The 19,531-nt window shown below is 44.2% G+C and overlaps 1 protein-coding gene across 2 annotated transcripts in view; it reads right to left on the bottom strand.

Annotated features, from left to right (window-relative positions):
- GLI3 (GLI family zinc finger 3) overlaps positions 1–19,531 on the bottom strand; it is a 248,551-nt gene that overhangs the window by 56,765 nt on the left and 172,255 nt on the right. The window contains exons 7-9 of one of the 2 annotated variants that reach the window (XM_014957727.1): positions 18,330–18,546; positions 16,640–16,756; positions 13,810–13,950 (exon numbers count right to left, since the gene is read on the bottom strand). In XM_014957727.1, the coding sequence (XP_014813213.1) occupies positions 13,810–13,950; positions 16,640–16,756; positions 18,330–18,546 (475 nt within the window). The remainder of the gene's footprint in view (positions 1–13,809; positions 13,951–16,639; positions 16,757–18,329; positions 18,547–19,531) is intronic. The other variant, XM_014957728.1, reaches the window with a different exon arrangement.

The following is a 19,531-nucleotide window of genomic DNA, read 5'->3' as shown; positions in this document are numbered from 1 at the left end:
GGGGAGTCAAGCCAAGCCATGACTGAGCTGGAGAAGATATTTCAGGCACTTCCTTCCTCACTTCTCTAAGAAACATTTCTAACAATTTCAACTCCAGCACGTTCAACAGTTTATTGCTCCTCTGAGACCTCCCTTGGCTTTTTCCCACTGGGCACGCGTTTAGAATTTATCTTTCACATCTGCGCTAGGCTTGGTTGTCCCCACCACATCCTAGGAAAGTTGGGGTTAGCAAAGGTCTGTCACATGTTAGAAGTTAGTCACCCTTAATGCCCCGGGGAGAGGCAGCAGAGGTACATTCTTTCATGTCTCTGTTGCCACAGGATAACATTTTCTGTCCTCTCATACATACCATAGACAGTCTTGGGTTGTGGCTAGACTACAGACATGTCTGAGCTGTTGGAATGAAAACTGTACGATTTTCTCTTAGCAGAACATCACCAAACATGCTTCAAAAAGAGCCAAGACCAATTTTGTTTCTGCCCAGCATCCCATGCACCGACTCTAATGGATTTGCAGTGAACTTACAGGTGCTCCTGGTAACTAAAAATCCATCCTAAATAGTCTGGTTTATCTCAAAGATGCATCTCTCTTCCCCTATAGACCATTGTGTCACCATCTGAATGGGACAGACTTGTGCTGGCAGTCAGCCCCAGAAGTCTGACCTGGGGGCTGACCTGCTGGAGAGCAGCTCTGAGGATAAAGACCTAGGAGTCCTGGTGGACAACAGGATGACCATGAGCCAGCAATGTGCCCTTGTGGCCAAAAAGGCCAATGGCATCCTGGGGGGCAGCAGGAAGAGTGTGACCAGCAGGTCGAGGGAGGTCATCCTGCCCCTCTGCTCTGCCCTGGTGAGGCCCCATCTGGAGCACTGGGACCAGTTCTGGGTTCTCCAGTTCCAGAAGGACAGGGAACTGCTGGAAAGGGTACAGCAGAGGGCTACAAAGATGATGAGGAGCCTGGAGCATCTCTCTTAGGAGGAAAGGCTGAGGGACTTGGGTCGTTTTAGTCTGGAGAAGAGAAGGCTGAGGGGGGATCTAGTCAATGCCTATAAATACTTAAAGGGAGGGTGTCAAGAGGATGGGGCCAATCTTTTTTCAGTGGTGCCCAGGGATAGGACAAGAGGAAATGGGCACAAATTTGAACATAAGAAGTTCCATCTCAACATGAGGAGGAACTTCTTCCCTTTGAGGGTGGCAGAGCCCTGGAAGAGGCTGCCCAGAGAGGTGGTGGAGGCTCCTTCTCTGGAGACATTCCAAACCTGCCTGGAGACATTCCCGTGCAACCTGCTCTGGGTGGATCTGCTTTGGCAGGGGGTTGGACTAGATGATCTCCAGAGGTCCCTTCCAGCCCCGTATCATCCTGTGATTCTGTGAAGTCCACAGGAGTAAACTGAAGGGCAGTCCCGTACCTCCGGAACTCTCCCTCATCCGAAGACTATCAGAGCCGGAGCCTGGCGCCTACAGAACGTGATATAAAACACACTTTTTTTTTTGTTCAGGCTTTTTTTTTTACTAACTGTAAGTGTCGGAATCCCCTCGGCAATTAATTTCCTGGCTGGTAATCCCTTGGCTCTGATCCACGCAGGGAAAGTGGCTGCGCTGGAGGGGGGTGTGCAAGGCACACGCTCCAGCTTTGCAAAACGAAGCACTGTCTTGATTTAAACGACAGTGGCCAAGCCTGAAAACTTACTATTTGCCCTGCATAATGAAGTAAGCTAAACTCCCCATTAATCGCTTTTTTAAGATGAGTGTAATGTGGCAAACGGTCAAATAATGCAGGTAGGGTTTCCTTGATCATTTGTGATAATATTGGAAACTTTAGGCACAAGAAAGTGATGCAAAAACTACCGTGACCATAGTGAGATACAGAAATATACATTGCCTGATAACTAGTACTGATAACATTTTAAAGGATAAAGCCTTAATTTTACTAACTTTGAAAAAAAATCACGCTAACAAAAAAAAAATCACGTACCCACACAGCGTATTAAGCTTCTATATTTCTCAGCTCTCGTATGGAGGAACCAAACCCTTTTAGCAATCCTGCCTAATGCTGGTAACTGGCAAAATAATCTACAATGCACAGTCCAAAGCTACACAAACGCCTCTCCCCGGCAGCCAGGCCAGGTGGGCTTGATCAGTCTTGACATATATATTGTTTAAAGTCTTCTGAGACAAAGGGACAAAGAAGCCGTGCGGGCACAATTCCTCTAAGTGGCCAAAGCCTGGAAAACATTTTTGGCTAAGTTTCTTTTAGTTTTAGACACAGGCTCTCACAGGAGGAAGAGAGCTGGTACCGTGCTAACATGTGCTGTGAAGAGAACAGCGAGATACTATCTTTTTAATTAACTCAGCCTGAAGTGATGCAGTCTTAACCGAAGCACTCCAACCCCGGATTCCTCAAATTAGAAAGCACCAGAGCTAAATAAACACAGGAAAGCCACTTGCCTTTCGCACTCCAGAATGCTAAAAATACCCCACAAAAACATACCGGATCTCCCTGGAGGTATCCTCTTTCCACATGGGCCTGACATGGAGGGCCTCACCATGGGTGCACCAAAAGCAACGACCATAAATAAAAATGGAGCCAAGAGAATAACGGAAGGAAAAAAGGGACAGGAATAATTTTAAATACGAATACTTGTGCAGCAAGCTCCTGCCCTCACTGAGATCAATCTGAAAAAGGTTCCTGAATTCAAGAGGTATTGCCCTCACCTGGCTGGGGTAAGGTGCTAACTAGAAGGAAAGCTATGTCGTGCTTCTCTCTGAAAATTTAGAGAGCTCCTACCTGCCGCTGTGCCCCTGCTGTTCTTTCTTTTAGCGCTTTCTTGACACATGTAGGAGAGGATAAAAGCCTAATGGGCGCGAGTGTCAGCACAATATAAATTACTGCAAGGGAAAACTTGATGCATGGCTTGGGATCTGAAAGAGGAATGTCCACCATTGTTTGTGATTATGGATCACATCACAATCTAATAGCAATTTTTATTTAATCAATAATTTCCATGCTGAACAGACAGCCTGTTACAGAGAATCGACAAGCAGGTACTGATAGCGACAAGGCTTGTTATTAATCTTTACCCTGCCAAGATATCAACCAAACTACTGTAAAAAAGCACCACCAAGATGGATTTAGAAGTAGGTCTTTCTTTTTCTTTCTTTTCTTCTATTTTTTTTTTTCCTTTCTCCTTCTCTTTCTTTTTCTCACTCTCTTTCTTTCTCCCTTTCTTACTTTGCCTTTCCTTTCTTCTTACCTACACAGCCCCCACTACCCTTTTCCCTTTCCAGGTATGTAATGTTTTGTACACTTTATATTCTACGTTTATTTGAAAAACCTGGGGCTTGAATTACACAAAAAGGCAATTCATATTAAGCAATTTCACAAATCAGTGGGACCTAGCCCAGTGCTCAGTGTTAGCCATTATAGGCTAATAAATCATACTTTCTCTTTGAGATGTCAATCGCCAAAGTGCTTTGTAAAAATGTTGGCATCTGTAATTCAGCGAAGCCTTTTCATCTTGAAATAAGATGCTCCAGACTGATAACAAGAATAATCCTCTCTTGATCAAAAAAAAAATCTGCATTTTACCAATTAAAGCTGCTGCCAGAAGCCAAACGGAGCAGCACTGAGACTCCACTGTAGTTTATCTCTGCTAAACACAAGGAGGGATACAGTTAGAGCTTTGTTTCATTTTCAGCTTGACTACTTTATCTCAGGGAGAACTGCAGCATCTCAGCCCCGCAATACACGTAAGAATGGTATATGCAGACCTTCATACCTACAGTGCAAGCCACCAGAGGACCTGCTCCTGACAGAACCACCACCCATTCATTTTATAGATTAGGCACCCGACACCTTGAAGAAAAGTCACGCTCACACAAAAGTTTAAGCACTGGAAAACACTGAATTTGTTTCACCACGATAAAAGAATCATCTGCCTTTTTCTTTTTTTTTTTTTTCCCCTTTCTATTAAGAGGTTACACAAACAACAGAGGCTGCAAAAATGAATCCACGCAGCCCAGCCCTCCCAAAGACAAATGCAGAAGCTGCACTCATGCCTGCATTTAGTTTCCATGTCCCTGTCTCTGTCTCTGTACGCTGATCTGCCACTTGTGTCTGAGTAAAATCACTTCCACGTGCAATAGCTGGGCCAGCACTCACTGATTTCTATTCTTCCAGACATCATATTTCCACGGGCAAACCTTTTGGGCAGAATATTGGAAGCTCAGAGGGAGAACGTGGCACTTGCGACAAAGATATGAAGATGGGCTGCACTATGGATACAACCCTATTAACTGGGAGGTGACAAGAGCAGTGCAGAACATACCACACCAAACACAGGACTCCAGAAGGTCCAAGGTAGATCTTCCACTGGTTCACTGTAATAACACAGCCTACGTAACAGCAAATCACTTGGTCAGCAGTAGCAAGGCAGGAAAAAGTTTAGAAGCTGATCTCTCAGGCACAATAGACACTTCAAACAAGTATATATATATCTGCTTTGTGATTAAAAGCAGGGAAAGAGGCCAAACCCTGCTCCCTGCCATGCACAGCCCTTTCCACTCAAGTGCCCACTTCTTCCAATTTCCATCTAAATGGCTAGAGTAACTTCTCAGGGGCAGGAGGAGTATTGGTACTCTTCATCCCTACCCAGCGCTATTTAAACAACATCTGGAAGGTTATCAACCTCGTTCAGGGACACCAATTCAAAGACAATGACTTTGGCAACTCACAGGGACAGCAGCCCTAGCAGCAGCCGTCTAACAACAAGTTTTCCTAATGCCGTGAAAGAAATGCTAATTACAGAGGAATTAAAATTAAAAAATGATTACATTTCTCTCTCTAAATCCCCTCTTAATACTTCGCAGATTAGGGTGGATTTATTTTTTTGTAAACCTTTCCCTATCAAAAAAAAAAAAAGAAATCCCTCTCTTTAATATTATTATTATTATTATTATTATTATTATTATTATTATTATTTTTCTCCTTCTCTGTGATTCACCAAAAGCCAGGCAGCAGGTAGGGGAACTGCTGACCCTTATTATTATTATTATTATTATTTTTCCCCTTCTCTATGATTCACCAAAAGCCAGGCTGCAGGTAGGGGAATTGCTGACCTGCTGGTGTAGTGGAGCGCTTAAGAGGACCTGAGCCAAAGCACAGCTGGTCTTTGGGTCAAGCCCAGAGTGGATGAGATCTCTTCACGAGGCAGAAGGATGGCTTTTAATGCTGCTGGGAGGCAGAGGGCATCATGGGGGCTGGCGCCCAGCAAGGATGTGCTGGGAAGGCAACCAGGGGCCGTGGCAGAGCCCGGGGGCTACCGAGGCTCCAGAACAGCACTGAGGTCCCTCCGGGGTCACTTCACCTTCAAACCCGACCGCGCTTCCACGGTTACCTTCAGTGGGAGTTAAAGACTGGCTTCATGGGATGGAGCACCTCTCCTATGAAGACAGGCTGAGGGAGCTGGGGGTGTTCAGCCTGGAGAAGAGAAGGCTCCAGGGAGACCTTATAGCAGCCTTCCAGTACCTGAAGGGGGCCTATAGAAGAGCTGGGGAGGGACTCTTTGCCAGGAGGTGTAATGATAGGACAAGGGGAAACGGTTTTAAATTGGAAGAAAAAAGATTCAGATTAGATCTCAGGAAGAAATTTTTTACTATGAGGGTGGTGAGACACTGGAACAGGTTACCCAGAGAAGCTGTGGCTGCCCCATCCCTGGAGGGGTTCAGGGCCAGGCTGGATGGGGCTTTGAGCAACCTGGTCTGGTGGGAGGTGTCCCTGCCCAGGGCAGGGGGGGTGGAACTGGATGATCTTTGAGGTCCCTTCCAACCCTAATCATTCTATGATTCTATGATTCATTTAAAAGAAGTCTGTGTTAGGCACCCACGTGGAAACAAGAGAAAACAAACATGCACTTGTGGGCACAGATCTGCTTATTGGCTTTCCTATGCCCTGTAATGAATTGCTGGCCTACAAATGATGCTACCTTTCTGGCACGGTTTCAAACTGCGGGCCTACAACCCAGCACAGTAAGATGGTGGTGTAATTATAACCCAGCCTTTAAATGGGCAGCGAGGAGGAGATTTCAAGATCTACAAACCTTCTGGACCGACATTTCTCATGATTATTTCCTATATCCTCTCCTCCCCCTCGTTCCATCACAGCTACAAAGATCAAATACACCGAGGAGACGCACAAGCTGGGAAAAAACCTTCCCTCTTGTCTCTAAAACAACTCCCTGCCTTCTCCATGTTGTCCCAAGCCCTGGGCTTGTCTCACTTGAAGAATGATTTTTTTTGTCCACTGCATTTCTTCTCCAAATATGGGTTAGGGTCCAGACACCACTGAGCAAAAAAATAAAGTAAAATGAAATAGAATAAATCCACCGGCAAAACCCCCTTTGCTGTTGTACATAAAACATTCTCCTTTTGTCAGGAAAAAAATGATTACTATAATGGATTTCATGTTCTTATCTATTCCTTACTCTTTTCAATTTAAAGGAAACATTTCTGAACCTTTCAGGGCAGAGCCTGTCACAGCCACGCACAACCAGCCTGTGAACAGGCTGAACCTTCTCCGTCTTACCGCACTGCAGCCAAATAAAACTATAATGAAAGGCACTGAAAACTGCCTCTGCAAAGAGGAATTAAAAATTAAATAAATCCCCGCATGTATTTGGAGACGCACGTAAACTGGGATGTGCAATCCCCCTTTGGGGTTGTGAAGGGACTTGCTTCACGTAGCTGAGACTTCACCCGTATCACAACCCACCTCCAGCACCCAGAGAAGAGAAGTCGATGATGCTGCAGTGGATAATGTGCCTTTTGGGGCAGACCCACCATTCTCCTACAGGTAGAGGAGCTGAGGAAGAAACCACAGGCCAAAAGCAGCATGGTAGTAGAGGGAGTGAGACTTTCAAGTCTATGTGTCCAGTTTTGGGCCCCTCACCACAAAAAAAGACATTGAGGGGCTGGAGCAGGTCCAGAGAAGGGCAACGGAGCTGGTGAGGGGTCTGGAGAAGAAGTCTTGTGAGGGAGAGGCTGAGGGAACTGGGGGTGTTCAGCCTGGAGAAAAGGAGGCTGAGGGGAGACCTTCTGGCTCTCTCCATCTCCCTGAAAGGAGGGTGTAGCCAGGGGGGGTCGGTCTCTTCTCCCAAGTCCCAGGCGATGGGACAAGAGGAAATGGCCTCCAGTTGCACCAGGGGAGGTTCAGGTTGGAGATTGGGACAAATGTTAACACGGAAAGGGTTCTTAAGCCTTGGACTGGGCTGCCCAGGGAAGGGGTTGAGGCCCCATCCCTGGAGGGATTTAAAAGCCGGGTTGATATAGAGCTTAGAGACATGGTTTAGTGATGGTTCTTATCAGAGTGAGGTTGATGGTTGGACTAGCTGATCTTAAAGGTCCCTTCCAACCCAGACAATTCTACAATTCTATTCACTTTGAGTGTCTTTATTTGTGGCCATCCAAAACGACCCACTCCAAAGAGGTCTAGTCCTTCAGAGAGTGGTGAGCTCCTCACCTCCAAATCCAACACATTTGTAAGTGTTTCAAGGTGCACATCATTGGTTAAGGCACCTCATATCACGACAGATCCTGAAAAACCTGAGCTGGGCTGGGGTGTGTGTACAGCTCATGTTTTACATAGGTCTCCATGGACCTCTGGCCAACTTCTGTTGGTCAGAGCTGAACCCACCTCTTTTCTGTAGGAGCAGAGGGCAAAAAAAAAAAGTAAGAAACTAAAACCAGGGAACTTCACATAATGGTTCTTCTGGGTATCCTCAGTGCACCATGAGTATCTTGGAAACATGTGCTACCTGAGAAAAACAAGAAACTTTCCTCTGGTGGAATATGGGAGCCTGGTGGAGCATGAGAGCAGCTGCCCTGGGGATTGCTGGGGGAGTGCTCCAGTCATCGGGGCATTGCAAGCTGGCAGGAGGACCTCAGCAAAGGAATTCCTGAATGTAAGCTATTCCTGTCAGTTTGGGGCTTTTTGATCTCATCTAATCAAATGTAACAACAATGAGAGAATTTTATTGCCGTACAATTAAGGAGAAAAGCCTAACAAAAAATAGCTCCGCAGTTCTTCAAGCATGTTTTTGAATGAAAAATAATTATCATCAAGGCTACGCAGCAAGGGGGATGAGAAATAGGCAGCACTGCGTTTTTCTGATTGCCATTGTATTAATATTTAACAATAACTTCAGTCATTTCCTTGAAGGATAATTTTCTTAAACAAACTTTTATCTTTAGTGTCTAACCCTTTTTGCAGTATTTTATTCTTAAACTGATTTCTGGGGGAAAAAAAAAAAAAAGACAAACTGCAACAAAAAGCAGATTTATAAAAATATACAATATCTTATTAGCTTCTGGGCGCTCAAGTGAATTTATCACATATTTAAAACAAACTTGAGCTCAGCTAAGCCCAATTATAATATCTCGCTGGGCAGAGAAATTAATTAAACAGCTGAACGATAAAGACCCCAGCAGCAAACTGAGGCTTTAAAATAAATAAGATCCTTTTTTTTTTTTTTTTTTAAGAAGAAGGAGGGAAAGAAATAAACCTCTAATACACGTGCTCAAACATTAATGTAAGCAATCTTTTCAGGAGTGGAAGCACTGTAAATAAGACTACCTGGCAGAGGTGCCTCTAAGGTGGCTCTCCAACTTTGTGATGTGCTCCCGTGCAAGGCACTCACCCCCTCCTTTTGCACCAACTTCAAATAACCCTGGGATCCCAAGCAGTGCAGCTCAGCGACTGAATCAGAACAAGGGCAGAACTTGTCAGGATTTAAGAGCTTTCAGCAAAACCCTTCAATTGCAGCCGGTACCCTATTCCATAGAAGGATATCAATTATAGATAGTGACTTGCTTTAGCAGGGCAGTCGGTACTGTCAGACGCTAGATAGACAACCATGAAGAATCATGAATCTTTCTATTAACTCCAAGAGGGGGGGGAGAGGAGGAGGGAGGCAGGATGGATAGGTGCTATAAATAAGGCAGAGCGTCTGAATGGTTTAACACCTTGCCTTTTGGTGGATGTATCATGAAAATGTAACCGCGCCGAATTCTAAGCGGCACACGTCGCTTGGAAATAAGAGCTCCCATGCCAAAATCACTGCGGTGTCAAACCCTTCTGGGTGGGTCCATAACGATTCTTTTATGTAGCTTTTTAGTTATTTATTCGCAGCAGCCCAGGTTCTGTTCATAAATTCAGTCAGGAAACAATGTCTCTTGGGGCTTAAGCACACCTTCACTAGCGCCCACATTTTACACTAGTAACAGGAGGACTGTGCCACAGAAAGTAATGCAGAAAAATGCCATCAAACACTGACTATTGTGCCCAAAATTGCAATTTCTGCTCTAAAGCTGTATCATATATTCAGACACAAATCTGTTTGTATTTACTGTTTCATACATGCTATTTCCCCCATCACTTTGTAATGCAGGTATTGCTAGGATCTGCTTCATCTACAGTTCATTTCAAAGTAAAACAGGTCCCATCATTCCCAAAAAGATAATAAAGCTATTGTTATGTGACAGAAAGACCAGAATATACATAAATTTATATTTACCCCTTGCGAAACACATACATATGTGCTTGTGTACACACCCTGTACATGACTGGGGTAATGACATCTATAATATGAACTGTGTGCATTGTGGAAAAGCTCTCCTGAGCTCTGCTCAACCTGGCGCGACTACAATTCATGCCGAGGTACCTAAACCTTTAGGAAACGATACAAACAGCTAGAAACATACTTCCACCCTTTCCCTAAGCACCCCAGTTCCTCTACAATTCCATTTTTTTGGGATGCAAGGCTTGGATAACAGTCTGTTCTGCGCCATTGGACATTTCGGGTATGATATCTTAATATTACGCATGGCTACAAACAGTAGCTTTATTCGCCTGAAAAAAACTCCCATATTTATTAAAAGACTTACTGCTGGCCTGCATAGATCCTGAAAATGTAGCCTTATCAGGATGCACATGAACGGGCTTTAGGTCTTTTTTTTCTGAAACTCTGCATTTTACAAGTTTCCTCTTCCCAGCCAAACATCCAAAGCCCAGGAAACTGGCTTAGAGAGTTGTACAGGTGAAAGAATACTCTAAGTACTTTCAAGTCAAATAACAAATGCAACTTCCTTTCTACTGAATATATGCTACGTACCACACACTCAATGAAGTCGGTGACAGAGAAGGGTTTTTGCCCAATCCTTTGTGAAGGTCTATATAGCTCACTCTTATTTTCGCCATACAGTTCACTTGACTACCCATAGGACGGCCAAGTAGGTGTGTGTACACAGTATGATTTAGTATCACACGTGCACTACTGTATCACACCCACCCAACTTCTGAACATGTAACTGTGGCTCTCTGCTCATGCTAATCATCCTTTCTGAGCGCCGGGGAGCTAGCAGATGTTATCTAGGTGGGTCCTACTAGGGTAATTTAAGCCTTTATCCACATCAGTTACCCCTGCCTTACTGATTACTACCCCAAAGTAAAGTCAACAAAACAGGATGGTTATCTATACTTTTGATGTCCCAGATGGCAGCCCACCATCTCGCTCAGAATCACAGAATGATATGGGGTTGGAAGGGACCTCTGGAGATCATCTCCTCCACCCCCCTCTACCAAATCAAGTCCACCCAGAGCAGGTTGCACAGGAACATGTCCAGGTGGGTTTGAATGCCTCCAGAGAAGGAGACTCCACCACCTCCCTGGGCAGCCTCTTCCAGGCTCTGCCACCCTCATAGGAAAGAAGTTCCTCCTCATGTTGAGGGGGAGCTTCTGATGTTCAAGTTTGTGCCCATTTCCTCTTGTCCTGCCACTGAAAATTCTGGCCCCATCGACCTGACACCCTCCCTTGAAGTATTTATAAGCATTGATTAGATCCTCCCTCAGCTTTCTCTTCTGTAGACTAAAACGACCCAAGTCCCTCAGCCTTTCCTCATAAGGGAGATGCTCCAGGCTCCTCATCATCTTTGTAGCCCTCTGCTGTACCCTCTCCAGCAGTTCCCTGTCCTTCTGGAACTGGGGAGCCCAGACCTGGACCCAGTGCTCCAGATGGGGCCTCACCAGGGCAGGGCAGAGGGGGAGGATGACCTCTCTAAAGCTCCTTCAAGCTCGGCTGCAGCAACCGAGGCTCTGCTGCATGTGCCCGTGGGTTGGGGATCACCTGCAGAGCAGCAGCGTGGGCAGCCAGGAGAAGCAACGTGGCAGAGTTCTGCACCAGGGCAGGGCAGAGTGGGAGGATGACCTCTCTAGAGCTCCTTCAAGCTCGGCTCTGCTGTGTCTGCCCGTGGGTTGGGAATAACCTGCAGAGCAGCAGCACGGGCAGCCAGGAGAGGCAACGTGGCAGCGTTCTACTGCAAGATTTGAAGGTTAATAGCATCATCCCAGCTGCAGTCCTTCAAGCTAGCTCAGGTACCTCCAGACAGCATGGAACAGCCTCATCTCCGTGGCCCTGGAGCTGCAGGGTGAAGACCTCACGCCCACCTCAGGGCCAATCCTTCTGTTGCATTTGAGAAGCATCTAGCACCACAGGACTCTGGGCCCTACTGAGATCCAGGCTTCCTTTCCCCAGCTGCTGCTGGCTGTGGCAATCAAGGGCAGATAAAACCTGGGAGAGACAGACCAGGGTGAAGGGCCAGCCTTTCCAACAGAGTCAGATGTCTTAAAACCCTTTGCAATTCCGGACGGAAATAACTCGCTCAAGTCCCCCCAGCAGGGCTCTGTCACAGCAGCAAAAGAAATCACACCCAGGGCTCCATCACGGAGTCACACCGGCTCTTACAGCCTGATTTGTGCTACTTGAGGATGATGGTTGCCATGATGATGATGATGATTTTATTGTCTCCGGAGTATCGAGTCAGGACTTGCACCTCGTAATCTTAAATGCCATCATAACATATCTGAATCCTGAGCCCTGCCAAAAAGAACTCCCCGTATCCTAGAAACATTTTTTATCTGCCTTCTTTATGTCTGGAGAAACCTATTTCAGATGTTGCCATCGCGCAGAAACAGAAGAAATGCACTTTTTTTTAAAGGAGTCTTACTATTGTACTATAGCTACTCCTATAGTACAGTCAAATTCACTACAAAAATCACACTAGAAACAACAAATGCACTTAAAGAAAACCCCAAACTAACATGTTGTCAATTTAATTCATCTGAAACTACAAAACATTAGCTACCAGGCACAGTGAAATTAAATGAAACTTTATGTCTGAAACCTTAAAAAAAACCCCCTCTTCCTTTTTTTTTTTTTAATTACCAAGGCATTTTTATTCTCTATTTCATATATTTTGGCGTAAATTATTTATTATCATCACTAGGATCATTTCTGAATATTGAGAAAGGTTTGCCAGGCATCATAAAGTTTCAGCCTTACAATTATTAGCAAATATAAAGACTGTGCCTGGGCAGAGCCCCAGATGATGTCAGCTGGTCTGTTTGCATGGAATCAATTGCACGACTGACACTTAATCTTTTAAACGTGCCCAACCCTTTGCAGCAGCCATTCCTATGGCATTTTTTTCCCCAAAAGACATTCTGACACTGAAAGAGTCTCTCCTCACATTTCATCCCGGCCTATTAAAATCTTAGGGTGTTTCTGTGCAAAATGTACCCAAAGGATTCTTATAAAAAAAAAAATCTCAATTTTTTGCCATTATTTTAATTTGTGATGGGCTTTCATTTATTATTATTGCTATTGTTACTGTTACTACTACTACCTAATAATAACCAGAAATTGAAAATATATCTTGATGAATAACTGCAACACCAAACGGCTCTCACACTCCAAGAACTAAAAGCTGGCATTGCTTGATGGAAGTCCCCTTTGCAGCATCAGTTTACCATTTTGCATAGTGTTTGGAAATATACGGTGGGGTTCTTTAATTTGGGGGGGAAAGTACACTTTTCAGTAGCACTGGGCATGTTATGCGATAGATTTTGCATGATCTAAGGAAAGTGTAAAACCGTTTTCCACAATAAATATGATTCTGACACACGGATTGTTTGCTGAGGATGTTTCTCTCTAATCTGAATCAGGACTTCCTTTTTTTTTTCCTGGAGTATTTAGCTATGTCCTGTGATGCTGGTAATTAAGAGAGGTGCTGCTAGGGGGGGTTGTACTTGTCAGATTATATTCTAGATTTCAATCATTCCTTTTCTAACTTACAACACAACAAAATAGTAAAAAAAAAATTATTTTGGAGAAGTGATAGAGAGGAAGAAAAGGCAAGGCAGACATGACTAATATTTGATGTAGCTTAAGTAAGACCATACAGTTTGCTTTTGCTTAGAAGACTGAAATAATTCAGTCTCCACGTATTTAGCTAAATAATCCACTTCAGTTTATACGTAATAGTAAAGTATGTAAAATCCCCCTTAGGAAAGGGGAAGAATTCCCCTTGCCCGTTTCTACTGTTACAGTCCCTTTTGGGAGGAAAAAAAAAAAAAAAATCAAACTTGGCTAAAGGTTAATAATAATTCATGTCCAGCTTACTATTACTCAATAACTATCAAAGTCTCTAACTCAAAATAGCGTTTGCTGGCTTACAGGATCAGAGCCATTACAATCTCTATTGAAGACTTTATTGAATTTTACACTAAGCTTTAGCTGACTGAACAGGTCAAGCACCGTGGCTCCGAGTTTTCTTTTATTCTCAGCAACTCATAAACCCCTCTCCAGTTTGCAGCGCCGTGAGCTGAGAAACTTGACTCAGCACGGGGTCACCAGAACCCGACCCCCATGAAAAAGGTCGCGGAGTTTTAAAACCCAGTTCCTGAATACCATTAACTCACATGCACGAGCTGCTCCTGCGTGTCAAACTCCCGGGAGCAGCCTTCCCAGTGGCAGTTTGTCTCGTACACCACTTCAGGCTCCTGCTTGCTTTCATCTTTGTCCCCTTCCTCTTTTACCAGGGTCATTCCTTCTGGCTGTTCCTGGAGAGAGGGGAAAAAAAAAAAAAACCAGGGGTGAGGAGAGAGGAAATTCTGAAGCTTTCATCTTTGTCCCCTTCCTCTTTTACCAGGGTCATTCCTTCTGGCTGTTCCTGGAGAGAGAAAAAAAAAAAAAAAAACCAGGGGTGAGGAGAGAGGAAATTCTGAAACCGAGGAGGAAGAAAAGCAAATTATTTCAGCATTAAAAGAAAGATGGGGGTGGGCGTGTAGATTATTTTACTCTCAGTTGACACTATTGCTGCATTCTACAAAATTCAGAAGCCCAAGTAAGGCCTGGTAAGCCAAAAGCCACGGACAGACTATCTGTGAAAAGAATTTTTTCCACCCCAGAAGTACTCAATAGAGTGAATTTCTAAAACAAAAAAAATTCCTTTACATTTCTATTTGTCTATATAAAATATAGACAAATTATGGGGGTATAATCAGATCTTATCACTGTGAGAGTGAACAGTTTCTGAATAATATGCTAATCAGGGTGGATATTAGGAAAAATTTTTTCACTGAAAGGGTTCTCAGGCATTGGAATGGGCTGCCCAGGGAGGTGGTTGAGGCCCCATCCCTGGAGGTGTTCAAAAGACGGGTTGATGTAGTGCTGGGAGGTATGGTTTAGTGATGATGCTTCTTGTTTGTTGTGTGGGTGTCTATTTTTGTCAGTCAGGTTGACGGTTGGACAAGATGATCTTTAAGGTCCCTTCCAACCTAGAAGATTCTGTGATTCTGTAATTTCAGAGTTTAGTTAGTTAGAAGAGGCCCAGCTCAAAAAGTAAAATTACTGAACAGAAAATTAGTTCTGTTTTACCTCAAACCAGGGCACAATTCACAGCAGATCAAAAAGGCTTGGCTTCCCTCTCCCTGCATTTAACCAGTTTTTTATTCGTACACACTTGCCTCTTATTATTCAGTGGCACCACTAGTGAAAAAGGCACCATTCAATATAGTCGAATTAATTGGAATTTGACTTCTGTACTCCTGTTAGACACAAACCAGATCCCCAGTAATCCCAGGTGAGTTCTCATGGTTAATCCAGGGACCGTTCTGTTTTACCTCAAACCAGGGCACAGTTCACAGCAGATCATAAAGGCTTGGCTTGCCTCTCCCCACATTTAACCAGCTTTTTATTCGTACACACTTGCCCCTTATTATTCAGTGGCACCACTAGTGAAAAAGGCACCATTCAATATAGTCGAATTAATTGGAATTTGACTTCTGTACTCCTGTTAGACACAAACCAGATCCCCAGTAATCCCAGGTGAGTTCTCATGGTTAATCCAGGGACCGTTTTGCACACAAAAACCTTTCCAAGAGCAGACTGGTAATTTTAAGGCTCTTTAGTAGTCTGTTCTTGCCCATAATCCGTGCATGAAAAGGGGGGGAGCAGGGGAGCGAGTATTTAATTTTGCATTTTGACTTTCCACCTTCAGTCCCTCCAGGTGCCTCATTCCTCCCAGCTTGTTCTGTGCTCAGGGTAAGGGTCGGATGTCAGTGTAAACATTTGGTTCGGATTATGCACTCACCCTATTCTTCCATTTCAAACCTGCTGAAGGATTTAGTGGGACCTCTGCTTTGGTTTCATGGATTGACTCACGAGATCAGAATCACAGAATGCTATGGGGCAGGAAAGGACCTCTGGAGATCATCTAGTCCAACCCCCCTGCCAAAGCAGGGGTCTGATTCTCATCTACCCCGAGTCACTGTAAATCAGGAGTCGCTCTACTAAAACCAGTGGCGTTAACTGGTACTGAAAGTATTGCAAATGAGACTGGAGCCTGACATGGAGCCCTCAATGCAGTACTGTAAGAAGACCTGGTAAAAGTCAACATGGCCTAAATATTCTGGCTGAACACAAAACATGTCCTCAATAAAGACCCAAATGTCTCTGGTTCACTTTTGCACGGCAAACAGCAGGTTGAGGACGCTCTGATTGACCAGAGGCATCTCTCAGAGAATCATGGAACGATACGGGGTTGGAAGGGACCTCTGGAGATCATCTAATCCAACCTCCTGCCAAAGCTGGTCCACCCAGAGCAGGTTGCACAGGAACATGTCCAGGTGGGTTTGGAATGTCTCCAGAGAAGGAGACTCCACCACCTCTCTGGGCAGCCTCTTCCAGGGCTCTGCCACCCTCAAAGTGAAGAAGTTCCTCCTCGTGTTGAGATGGAACTTCTTATGTTCAAGTTTGTGCCCATTCCCTCTTGTCCTGTCACTGGGCACCACTGAAAAAAGACTGGCCCCATCCTCCTGACACCCACCCTTGAAGTATTTATAAATACTTAAAAGTATTTTAAGTATATAAAATATAAATATATATATAAATGTAATAGTAATATATAAATAATACATAGATATATAAATAATAATATTATATAAATATATTATACAATATATAAGAATATAAGTATAAATATATAAATGATAATAATATATATATTTATTTAAAATATAAAAATATATGAAGAAGGCTCTCCATCAGCCTCCTGCCTCTCTGCCCTCCTTCTGCAACCCAGCAGCCCCTCCAGCCCCCGTTTAACCCTTGCCACCCTGAGCTGAGGTTGCCCTGGTGTGCACGAGATGAAGGGCCGTAGGAGGGCAGGAAGCCCGAAAACACTTTCAGGATGCATTTTCTCTCTGACAAAGAGAAGAAAGGCTTCTGACCACCAGCTGACCACCATACCTGCACGCTTCCTGCTCCTGGGCTGGGAAGGTCCTCGTCGGGCTTTATCTTGGAGCGTTTGTTGTGCATGGGATCTCCAGTGCTGCTCACCGCAGATTCGCTCGTGGGTTTGTTCTGCTGCAGGCAGGGTGGGGTTTTTCCCCCCCAAAAGAAGACACAATTAGACTGCGATAAATACGTAGCTCCAAACAAAAATATGCAGCCTCTGCTCAGCAACTTTATTTGGAGAAGCTGGGCTGTTAATTGTATCGGATATGCAATTACATCGGGCTTCAATGACATAGTGTTAACTCCTGGAAGAGCTGCATCACTCAACCTTGTAAAGGAGCAGGGAGGGAAGGGGAAGGAGGGCATCTGAAGTAATTCCGTGCTACAAACCAGCACTGGGTTTGTCAGGCCAGGGGTCCATAAGGAGAACTCTATTTTCTGCATAACGACGACTTCAGAAAGGCAATTTCCAAAAGCAAAATCACTGCCCACTCATTCAAATCAGCACAAGAGAAAGATTTCTTCTTTTCACGCTTGGAGGAAAGGCTTTGCACTTAACATCTGCACACAAGACTTCAGCTCTTTTACTGCATTTCCCATTATGATGGCAGATAAGGAAGAAAAACTGAAAACTAGCACGAGACTCAGCCAAAAAAATCCTAGGTGGAAGTCCCGGATTCTCCCAAGTCAATAGCAAAACTATTCCTGACATGAACAGGCCAGAATCTTGTTTTTCTCTTGCTGTGCTAGACTGAACACCATTATCTACAGCCGCAAATGGATCTTGTAGGAATCCAGAGATCCTTTAGAGATATCTGAACTTGCATGGACCCCACCAAAAAATCAATATGCTTCCTACAGCAGCATGTTCTGCTTCCACATTTGTAAAAGCTAGCCAGGAGATAAACAGCTCCCAGACTGATAAATAACCTATCCCAGGTCATCTGGTAACAAACAGCACTGGTTAAGAGCAGGGAAACCACGAACAGTGATAAACCCCACATTTGGGGCTGATTCACTGCTGCTCACCTCCAGCTTTTGAGAACACACTTCGTTTTATTGAAATGATTAATTCCAACTCAGCTGAGTCCCATCATTTTGCACAAATCAGAGAAAAAAACCTTCAAACCTCTCTTTGAGTTCCTCCGTGGCTCACAGACACACTTCGTTTTATTGAAATGATTAATTCCCACTCGGCCAAGTCCCATCATTTTGCACAAATCAGAGGAAAAAAAACCTCAAACCTCTTTCTGAGTTCCTCTGTAGCTCACAGGCTGAGTTACTCACTTTTAATTACTCCCCCTCTGTATGTACGTTACAGCCGGCCTGATTCGGGGGCGAAGCTGCTGATCTTGAAAATGTTCATGTTTTGATGGGTTTGTTTCCCCCCCCCCATTTTCTTACTCCTCACCTCTATCAAGTTCCCGTGTTAAGATCCAGGAGAGACAGCTTGGCACGAGAAGCTGCTGCAGCACGCTGAAATATTTATGAGGGCTAAAAAGCACGCTACCAATCAGGAACCCTGCATACACCCCTGTGATTTATAATAAAGGGACTGCAAATGCTATAGCTGCAAGAAAACTGTTATCAGAGGGTCTGGGTGACAGTGGTGATTAATTGCCATCGAGACAATGTCATTTGCTTCATTTGTTTCGTTGTTAAATTAATGGGGTGCAAAGGTAATTCTTTTGTTGTCTCTCACCTGTGTGGACTCAGAAGGTCCAGAGCTGACCTGGACAGGGTTCAGGACACTGGGGATGCCGGGGATAGGTCTCTGGGTAGGAAAAGTTGGTGCAGGATGGATGAGTGGAGGGCTGTGTCCAAAGGCAGAACCTAGGGTTTGCTGACGACTTATAATTTGCTGATGCATTTGCTGGAGGGATACCGGTGTAGGAGGGTATGTGAAACTCAGAGCAGGGCTGGATTTGGGAGAAAAAGGAGGGAAGAGGGAAGGGAAAGATGAGGGTCATTACGGTATGGAAACGTACAGATTAAACCTTTAAAATATATTTGATATATTTACATTCATTGAAGTCAGGTCCCTCCGTCCCCCTTGGACCTTTCTTCGTGCCCCAAAGGATGATAAATCCTGGTTTTAAATCCAGAGTTGGCCTGGATTTACTAGTGAGTGCAAAAACGATACCATAACAAAACACAACATTTTTTCCTTAACATTTACCAGGAAACCGCAGAAAGCCAACTGAAATAAAATTCGGAAAAACTGAAATAAAAGGCAAGCAGTTCAATAACAGCTATTTATTGCAATAACAAACTTTATATAAAGAAAAAGAATGGGTGCCCACATGCTTTATGGTACTTTTATTGATAATGCAGTTCCCCTATGTTCGCGTGTACGAAGCAGTTCCTTTAATCTTGGCTCATGCTACACTCTTTCATATGTCTCTAGATCTTATTACAAGAGGAGAGAAAATCAATTGGTTAAATGTGTTCTGAACACCGTGCTTGTCATATCACTCATTTGTTTGCAAAGATGGAAAGCTCAGTTCATCCAGAATGTCACCTAAAGAATTTCCATCAGTGCCGTTTGGTTACAGAAACTGATGGATTAACCTTTCCCCTCTGAAATTGGTGATCAATGAGTTTCAATGTAGAAATATTCCGATGGGAAAGCACTTCTCCTTCTTCCAGTTAAACAACATTAAATGTCTATTAAAGCCCATTATGCATGTTAATACCTGTCATCACTTCATTACTTCACCGTATTTCCCAGACTACAGTGACTTCGGAGGAAATTACATTGCCATCTAAGGACCTATTTTGTGGGTAGTGCCAAAGCATTCTTTGTGTCACACTCGAGAAATAAATGGTGTGGAACTAAATCTTCACACACAGGAATACGAGATTCTCCTGTAAACATTTGCCAATAACTTACACTCATGGGGG

The sequence above is a fragment of the Calidris pugnax genome, unplaced genomic scaffold (assembly GCF_001431845.1).
Source record: "Calidris pugnax isolate Ruff unplaced genomic scaffold, ASM143184v1 scaffold222, whole genome shotgun sequence".
Classification (NCBI taxonomy): domain Eukaryota; kingdom Metazoa; phylum Chordata; class Aves; order Charadriiformes; family Scolopacidae; genus Calidris; species Calidris pugnax.
The sequence above is the reverse complement of the archived record's forward strand: the minus strand, read 5'-3'. Positions and strand labels throughout refer to the sequence as shown.